General features: G+C 42.8%; 1 protein-coding gene across 2 annotated transcripts; it reads right to left on the bottom strand.

Annotated features, from left to right (window-relative positions):
* Positions 1-6,878: 6,878 nt before the first annotated feature.
* Positions 6,879-9,126, bottom strand: LOC133235728 (gamma-crystallin C). Of its 2 annotated transcripts, none has more exons than XM_061397576.1 (3): positions 9,118-9,126; positions 8,772-9,014; positions 6,879-7,490 (listed from the first exon to the last, which is right to left on the bottom strand). In XM_061397576.1, exons 1-3 carry the CDS (start codon positions 9,124-9,126, stop codon positions 7,218-7,220), a joined length of 525 nt encoding a protein of 174 aa, XP_061253560.1. In that variant the 3' UTR covers positions 6,879-7,217. The 2 variants fall into 2 exon arrangements, with proteins under 2 accessions (XP_061253560.1, XP_061253550.1); XM_061397566.1 differs by having other exon boundaries at positions 6,879-7,493.
* Positions 9,127-9,781: the final 655 nt, after the last annotated feature.

The following is a 9,781-nucleotide window of genomic DNA, read 5'->3' on the forward strand; positions in this document are numbered from 1 at the left end:
GCTTTTGACTTAGAGGGAATTAACTGCATGAACACAAAGAGGAACTATAGCTGGAATGATATGGGTAGAATGAGGAATAAATATCTAGAAGCTGTGACTCTGGTCTTTAGAAAGCGTTTATCAGTCTGGAAGAGGATAATTTGATGAACTGGAAAGAGCACTGGAATGGAAGATGACCTGTGCCTTTAGCCTCTTCCATGTTCAAAGAATTAGTCACTCATTGAAGTATTTGTCTTTACTTTGGGTCTTAAATCTTTCAAAGTTGATATTTATGTATTAGATACCACTTATGCACAATATGATGTTTCAGTTCTTGTTATCCAGTATGAAAGTCATGTGTTTGCAGAATTACTTATGTTAGTCTAGTGCAGTATACTCAGCCAGAATCTAAAGAATCAAAATCATCATAATTAAAAATTTTTTAAATAAAAATGAAAAATAAAAGTCCATTAAAAAAATCATCATTTTACTCAGAGTTGTTTCTGTGGGGAGAGTGTAGATAGGTGAAAACAGTAAAATACAAGAAACAACCAGAATGCAGAGTCCCAGAGATTACCTAGAGAAGCAGTATTGGGATGTCAGTGGGGACCACTGACTCAGCTGACATGCAGCTACAGCTGAAATTTAGGATACAACTGAAGCCCTAAGGGACTTCCCTGGTGGCTCAGACAGTAAAGAATCTGCCTACAATGCTGGAGACCTGGGTTCAATCCCTGGGTCGGGAAGATTCCCTAGAGAAGGGAATGGAAATCCACTCCAGTATTCTTGCCTGGAGAATTCCATGGATGGAGGAGCCTGGGGGTCCATGGGGTCACAAAGAGTCAGACATGACTGAGCAAGTAACACTTCCACTTCCAACTGAAGGACCAAAACGAGGACATTTTGGGTTTGGCTTTTTTCATTAACTGGGAAGAAGAAAGGCTTTATTTCAGCCTGGGGGAAGAAATAGGGAACCATCCCCCCCACCACCACCACTTCTCATACAATTGAAATGTAAATATCTTGTGCCAAAATGTGGCTTAATTTCAATGCTCTACAGAAAATTCTGGAGCTTCCATGGTGGCTCAGATGGTAAAGAATCTGCCTGCAATGCAGGAGATCCAGGTTCAGTCCCTGGGTTGGGAAGATCACTTGGAGAAGGGAACAACTACCCCCTCCAGTATTCTTGCCTGGAAAATCCATGGACAGAGGAGCCTGGAGGGACTACAGTCCATGGGGTCGCAAAAAGATGGACATGACTGAGCAACTATCACTTTCACAGAAAATTGTAGGAGTGACAAATGTACACAATACCGTAGTATGCTAAGTGAACATAGGTTAAGGCCTGACACTCCTTGCATCTGTGGCCAGAAGCAGAGCTCTGCAGGAGTTGTCTGGGAATTGTCTTTGGAGGGAGAGCAAGAAAGAAGAAACATCCTGTTTCCTGAGCTCTGGTCCAGGAAGTAACCCTTAGTCACTCTATAAGTATTCACATTGTTTCAAACAAAAGTGAAGAAAAAAGGGACTAGTTCAGGTTTGGCTTTTGTTGCATGCAGGTTTAATGATTTGTATAGCTAGTGTAAGTAGGTTAGTAAGGAAGGCACATTGAAAGCTGAGATAGATTGAAAGCTAAGCCTCTTGCTCCAAACAGTTAGCCAAAGTGTGGTTTTGAAGGGAACGTTTTTGACAGAAATTAAAAGTGCTACTCCAGTGAGTAGGCTTCCCATGTGGCTCAGTGCAGGAGACATGGATTCGATCCCTGGGTGGGGATGATCCCCTGAAGGAGGAAATGGCCCCAGTATTATTCTTGCCTGGAAAATTCCATGCACAGAGGAGTCTGGCAGGCTATAGTCCACAGGATTGCAAAGAGTTGGACATGACTGAGCAACTGAGCTTGCATGCACACACGCATTCCAGTAAACACACTAATGAAGAAAGTGAAACAGCCTTATTGCCCATATGTATAAAGTTTGAGTAGTCTGGATAGACAATCAAACCATCCACTACATTCTCTTAAGCCAAAACCTAAATAAGAGTAAAAGAGAACCTAACTCTTTTCAATTCTATGAAGATTGAGAGAGGTGAGGAAACTGCAGAAATAAAGCTTGAATTTAGCAGAGGTTGTTCTTGAGGTTTAAGGAAAGAAGCCATCTCTATAATATAAAACTTCAAAGTAAAGCAGCAAGTGCTGATGTAGAAATTGCAGCAAGTCATCCAGGAGATCTAGCTCAGATAATTAATGAAGGTGTCTACACTAAATAACAGATTTTCAATTTAAATGAAACAGCCTTATGTTGGAAGAAGTTGCCACCTAGCACTTTCACAGCTAAAGAGGAGAAGTCAGTGCCTGGCTTAAAAGCTTCAAAGGACAGACTCTCTTTTTAGGAGCTAATTCAGCTAGTGATCTTAAATGAAGCCAGTTCTCATTTACCATTTCAGAAATCCTAGTCATTCAGAATTATGCAGAATCTACTCTGCCTGTGATCTGTAAAAGGAACAACAACACAGACTGAATGATAGACCATCTGTTTACGATATGGTTTACTGAATATTTTAAGCTCACTGTTGAGACTTACGGCTCCAAAAAAAGATTCTTTTCAAAATAGTACTGTCAGTGACAAGGCATCTGGTCACCCAGTAGCTCTGATAGAGATGTACAATAAGATTAATGTTATTTTCATTCCTGTTAACACAACATCCCTTCTGCAGTCCATGGATCAAGGAGTGATTTTGACTTTCAAATCAGAGTATTTAGGAAATACATTTGATAAGCCTTTCAGTTCAGCTCAGTTCAGTTCAGTTGCTCAGTCGTGTCCAACTCTTTGTGACCCCATGAATCACAGCATGCCAGGCCTCCCTGTCCATCACCAACTCCTGGAGTTCACTCAGACTCACGTCCATCGAGTCAGTGATGCCATCCAGCCATCTCATCCTCTGTCGTCCCCTTCTCCTCCTGCCCCCAATCCCTCCCAGCATCAGTGTCTTTTCCAATGAGTCAACTCTTCGCATGAGGTGGCCAAAGTACTGGAGTTTCAGCTTTAGCATCATTCCTTCCAAAGAAATCCCAGGGCTGATCTCCTTCAGAATGGACTGGTTGGATCTCCTTGCAGTCCAAGGGACTCTCAAGAGTCATCTCCAACACCACAGTTCAAAAGCATCAATTCTTCGGCACTCAGCCTTCTTCACAGTCCAACTTTCACATCCATATATGACCACAGGAAAAACCATAGCCTTGACTAGATGGACCTTTGTTGGCAAACTAATGTCTCTGCTTTTCAATATGCTATCTAGGTTGGTCATAACTTTCCTTCCAAGGAGTAAGTGTCTTTTAATTTCATGGCTGCAGTCACCATCTGCAGTGATTTTGGAGCCAAAAAAAATAAAGTCTGACACTGTTTCCACTGTTTCCCCATCTACTTCCCATGAAGTGATGGGACCAGATGCCATGATCTTCGTTTTCTGAATGTTGAGCTTTAAGACAACTTTTTCACTCTCCTCTTTCACTTTCATCAAGAGGCTTTTGAGTTCCTCTTCACTTTCTGCCATAAGGGTGGTGTCATTTGTATATCTGAGGTTATTGATATTTCTCCCAGCAATCTTGATTCCAGCTTGTGTTCCTTCCAGTCCAGCATTTCTCATGATGTACTCTGCATAGAAGTTAAATAAGCAGGATGACAATATACAGCCTTGACGTACTCCTTTTCCTATTTGGAACCAGTCTATTGTTCCACGTCCAGTTCTAACTGTTGCTTCCTGACCTGCATACAGATTTCTCAAGAGGCAGGTCAGGTGGTCTGGTATTCCCATCTCTTTCAGGATTTCCCACAGTTTATTGTGATCCACACAGTCGAAGGCTTTGGCATAGTCAATAAAGCAGAAATAGATGTTTTTCTGGAACTCTCTTGCTTTTTCAATGATCCAGAGAATGTTGGCAATTTGATCTCTGGTTCCTCTGCCTTTTCTAAAACCAGCTGAACATCAGGAAGTTCACAGTTCACATATTGCTGAAGCCTGGCTTGGAGAATTTTGAGCATTACTTTACTAGCATGTGAGATGAGTGCAATTGTGCGGTAGCATTATATGTGCATCTCAAGCATGTTTATTTTTAGCGCAAGAAATGGGCAGTTCTGGATTGTTAGAATTTCTCCTTAGGACAGGAGGATTTCAGTGGAGGTTTGTACCTCAAGACTAGGGGGCTAGGGACTTCTCTGGTGGTCCAGTGGTTAAGACTTTGCCTTCCAATGCAAGAAGTGCCTGTTTGATCCCTGGTCAGGGAACTAAGAGCCCACATGCCTCTTGGCCAAAAACCCCAAACATAAAACAGAAGCCATAGTGTATCAATTCAATAAACACTTTAAAAAATGGTCCACATAAAAAAAATCTTTATAAAAAAGAAACTAGTGGGCTAGAAAAAGGGTCAGAAAGGTAGGAGTGGGATGAGGGTAGAAGTAGCCAAAGGGCCAAAGGCTGGAATTAGCTACTCCTGCCATGCAATCTTTTATCTGTTGTGTCAAAACTAATTTTTTTTTCCTATTCACTGAAAACTGTTTTCACTGGACTTGTTGTCCCATAAAAGAGAAAAAAGTGTCACAGAAAGGCAAGGTATGTAAAGTGAAAGTGGCTCAGTCGTGTCCAACTCTTTGGGACCCCATGAACTATACAGCCCATGGAATTCTCCAGGCTAGAATACTGGAGTGGGTAGCCTTTCCCTTCTCCAGGGGATCTTCCCAAGCCAGGGATCGAAGCCAGGTCTCCCACATTGAGGGTAGATTCTTTACCAGCTGAGCCACAAGAGAAGCCCAAGAATACTGGAGTGGGTAGCCTATCCCTTCTCCAGAGGATCTTCCTGACCCAGGAATGGAACTGGGGTCTCCTGCATTGCAGGCAGATTCTTTAGCAACTGAGCTATCAGTGAAGCCCAAGGTATGTAAGGAAGTTCTAAATGTGTGTATCATACCAGGGAAATATTTTTCCTTCCCAAAAGTTGAGGAATAAAAACAGGTGTCACAAAAAAATATAGAGATAAACATTGCTCCATTTTCTCCCCTATAAAAGTGTCATGGGATGCCTTAAAACTGTGCAGTAACAGTACTTGTTAAACAAGTGATTACATGTGTATGTGAATTATTTAGTACTTGGGAAGCACTGGATCAAAAAAAGTGATCATGTACTAATTGTTTATTGTTAGTGTTTAGTATTTTTGTGTAGAGTTCTGTGGCAGGAGGGACAATGCCTTCTGTTTGCTTTCTTTTTTCATTGCCAGTGCTGCACACAGCAGACCTATGGTAGGTGCTCAGTAAATAGTGACACTCCTAACTCAGAGAAGTTAGGCTCGCTGGTGGTTAATAATTGAGCAGACCATTGAAAGAAAAAATAACTTGTGCTCTGAGTGACAGTGTCACTCCTAGGTCTCTGTCCTCCAGAAACTCTAGCATGTATAGATAAAGATGGGGCTTCCCAGGTGGAACTAGTGGTAAAGAGCCCATTTGCCAATGCAGGCGACATAAAGAGATGCAGGTTTGATCCCTGGGTTGGGAAGATTCCCTGGAGGAGGAAGTGGCAACCCACTCCAGTATTCTTGCCTGGAGAACTCCTTGGACAGAGGAGCCTGGTGGACTACCATCCCTGGGGTCGCAAAGTGTATGACTGAAGCAACTTAGCATACATAGATAAAGATATATATCCGATGATATTCATTGTAGCCTTGTTTGTAAAAGCAAAATTGGAAAAGCTCAGTTACCAATGAATAAATAATTAAATAACCAGCAGATCTCCAACAAAGGATCACAGTGCAGCCGTTAACAAAACAAAGTGCTTACCTAGATAGGTATCCGTATCACATTACACTTTAAAAGCCAGCTGCAGACTAATATGTACAGCATAATTTCATTCTTGTAGAGAAAAAAAGCATGTGCTTCATGAGACAGCTATATAAATGAGGGAACATTTTGAGAGGCGTACCCACTAAGTGTAAAAAAGGGCTAGGAATGAAAAGTGGGACTCAGAAGGACTCCTCCACTTTCTTTATAGGATGCATAAAGTAGTAAGGTTATGAGAGACTTTCACTTTGGAGGCAAAATTTCAAATTAAAAATATTAACAATTTTCTCTGATGAAAGAATTTTCAATTAAAAACTATGCAGGGCTTTGCTGCATATTTACTATAGGTAAAAATACACAGAGCAAGCAGATGTTACTTCAAAACACTAGAAATTATGACTTTCTTTAAAGTGCCTTTAAATTTGAGCCTTTTTTTTTTTTTTTGGTAAAGAACTTCTTTTTGTTTGCAGCACCCTATATTATGCAAATCTATTTAGAATGTTAATGTCTATCTCATTAATTTACTTGCATTAGATGGGCACTGTGTACAGCTGTGCAGTTTCTGAAATTCACACAGTGTTTGGTCCAGTAGCTGAACAGGCCAAGAGGTGCACCCTAATCAGGAGTTATTTTGGAATAAGAAGGAGGGTCTTCAACTGAGTCCAAAAGTATGCCAATGACTGATGGAAGCCCTGGCATTAGTTATATAATACTCTGCTTGAAAGTAAAACAAAGCTACAATTCCTTATGTAGTCTAATCAGGCTTTTTGCAAATGGGCTGCCCTTCACCACTCATCTGTAACTCTCTGTGGCTCGTGACTACTTCTTGGGTCAGAAGGAAACTGCTGGAATGCTGTTCCTTAGGCCCTCAGTTGAATGCTGCTTTTCCCCAGTCACCCACTCCCATTTGAATATTTATTGATTTTTTTAGCTGCACAGGGTCTTAGTTGAGGCACTCAGGTTCTTCCTTGCCATCATGTGGGCTCTTTCCGTGAAGTACAGGGGCTCTGTAGTTGCCCTATGAGGGCTTAGCTGGTCCGTTGCATGTGGGATCTTAGTTCCCCGAACAGGGATGAACCCATTTCCTTGCATTGTGAGGCAGATTCTTAAGCACCGGACCACCAGGGAAATCCCCCATTTCTCTCCTTTAGTCTGCCTTTTTTTCTCAGACAGGCTCCCTCCTTTCTCCACCTCCACTCCTGACCCTTGTTCAAAACTCATTCTACCTGGAAGAGACCTCCCTGCCCCCCACCCCCCTCACACACACCTTATCCACTTCTCAACCTTTAACAGGGAGCATTTACAGGTGGATTAACTGGCACACAATGAAAGAAAAACAGAAGCCAGCGATTGCCAACAATACAGACTAAATACTTTATTAAATAGATTCCAAAATGAGAAAGTGGTAGTGAACCTATTTTAGTATAAATCCACCACCCTCCGCAGAGAGCCCGCCTTGGCATCCACAGCCCCCCAGTCTTGGTAGCGCCTGTACTCTTGGGGCCGCAGCAGGTACTGCCGCCCCCGGTAGTTGGGCATCTCGTAGAGGACCCAGCAGCCCTCCAGCACGTGCAGCGAGCGGACCTCGCTCAGGCGGAAGCGGTCCTGGATGCAGGGGCAATCCTCGCTCAGCTCCGCAATGAGGCCTTTCTGGTCCTCTCTCTCATACAGCCGCAGCCTATGGGAGCTTGTCTGCTCGGTCCACACAGAGGAGCAGAAAAAGCAACCAAACAGGAGATGAACTTGGCAGGTTGGGACATGAGATGGGCAATGTCAGAACTGAGACTCTGAAATTGCTGTGATCTGTATTCTACTAGCAAATATTAACAAATATTTGTGTGTTCATTTTCCTTTTTTTCATGTGGGAAGTGGAATTTTTAAGAGGTTCAAGGTCTGGTTTAGACTCCATCAAAAAATCAAATATCTTGATTCCTAATACTTAATTCCCTAATTTATTGATTCCTACGTGATAACCCAAACTTATATTTGGGAGGAAAATGTTAAGTATTTTGTTAATATTTTAATATGAGTATTATTTCCCAAATATATATGGGAGTGTGTGAAAGTTGCTTACTCACGTCCAACTCTTTGGGACCCCATGGACTATGCATTCTCCAGGCCAGAATACTGAAGTAGTTAGCCCATTCCATTCTCCAGGGGATCTTCCCAACCCAGGGATTGAACCCAGGTCTCCCACATTGCAGGCAGATTCTTTACCAGCTGAGCCACGAGGAAAGAAAGCCTAAGAACACTGGAGTGGGTAGCCTATCCATTCTCCAGTGGATATTCCTGACCCAGGAATCAAACCAAGGTCTCCTGCATTGCAGGTGGATTCTTTACCATCTGGGCTACCAGGAAAACCCAACTGTATATACATATACACATAAATTTACCACTAAAATAAGATTTTTAAAAACCACACCTTTGGTGGAAGTTTTGTTTAAATAGTCTGAAATCAGAATTCAATTGACTTTCCAAATTAAGAAAAATTACTTTTCCCAGAAGTGGACAATATCTTTGAACAGCTTAATTAATAATAGACTTGTCTATATTTATTAGTCTGCACTGGAAACTATCAAATTTGCTCATTATCAATTCCTTTACTATAGGGTAAAAACTGATTTGTTAGAAATACTGCCTTCTTATGCCCAACTGGCTCCCCACTTGTGTTAAATCCTGCAGTGATAGTAACATTTGTTACAGACAAGCTCTGTTTGACCTAATGGCAGTAAAAATTAAAAACAAAACTGACTCTTTCCCTAAGTGAATTTGTTCTTTTATTCTCTGCTGGTTTGTGTGTGTGTGTATGTGTGTGTGTGTGTGTATGTGCCTCGATCTAACTGGGCTTTGTCAGCTTCTGAAAGGCCACTTAACTCTTAGGTGTATTTAAGGGAAAACCTCCATGACTTAACACCCATCTGTGATAGACTGCAGGACACTCAGGCGGCAGGATTGGAATCAATCGGAACTCACGTCGGAGATGAGAGAGCAGGAGCGGATGGAGTCGTTGAAGCCCATCCACTGCTGGTAGTCGGGGTAGTCGCCGCGCCGCAGGAAGTACTGGTGGCCCTGGTAGTTGGGGCGCTCATACAGCATCCAGCAGCCGCTGTCCACGCGGATGGAATTGCAGCGGCTGAAGTAGGGCTGTAGGTTGGGGCAGTCGCTGCTGCACTGGTAGCAGCGGCCCTGGAAGCCCCGGTCCTCGTAGAATGTGATCTGCAAAGGAAGAATAATGCAAATTAAATCGTTAGCTCCCCGTAATAAATCCTGTATAAAGGCATTTCCCCCCTCCATTTTCTTTCCCTTGTGTTCCATTTACCTTCCCCATGGCTGATTGACAACGGATGATGCGAGTTCAGTGCTATGAGGCCCCAGCCGCGCGCCGGGTCTATATAGCAGGGCGGCTGCTGCGTTGGCAAGAACAACACAAAAGGGGCCCCCGGGGGGTGAGTAAGGGGATTTTTTGGATCCCTTTTACATGCTGCATTCAGTGGAAATGCCTGTCGAGCTTGCCCTCATTCTCTGGTATATTCTAACGTTGTCCTGTACGGGTTCTGGGTGAGTCCCTAGAGTTGCTTTTATTTGGATTCTTGGTGTTTTATAAATTTATCAGCACATCAGACTGAACTTTTGACCTGAGACTCACATCTGTATACATATGATTCAATTACGCCCCGTGTATTTTCTGGGAAAAATCTATGCCCTTATGGATGGGCACCCACAGTTCCAGAGAGGCTGTGGGTGAAGCAGAATGCCACAAGCACTAACTTTCCTGGACGACAGAGACCACTCTATTTAAGACTTCTTTCTTCACAGCTCTTGTCCAGCCAGTGCAGGACACAAATCTGGATTCTGATTTTTGCTAGTTTTGACTGGGCTGACCTGTTAAGACATAGTTATTAAACTTCCTCTTTGGTGAGTACACTTCATATAACTGGAATCTAGCCCCTGGCAGCCAAGTTGTGATACAGACCAAAAGAAAG

Source organism: Bos javanicus, chromosome 2, assembly GCF_032452875.1.
Source record: "Bos javanicus breed banteng chromosome 2, ARS-OSU_banteng_1.0, whole genome shotgun sequence".
Classification (NCBI taxonomy): domain Eukaryota; kingdom Metazoa; phylum Chordata; class Mammalia; order Artiodactyla; family Bovidae; genus Bos; species Bos javanicus.

Bases quoted from the DNA above. Each gene is read 5' to 3' on its own strand.
- LOC133235728 (XM_061397566.1), bottom strand. The intron at 7,494-8,771 runs GTGAGTTCCGAT...GTGTGGACCGAG, and splicing joins CCTGCTCTCTCATCTCCGAC to CAGACAAGCTCCCATAGGCT.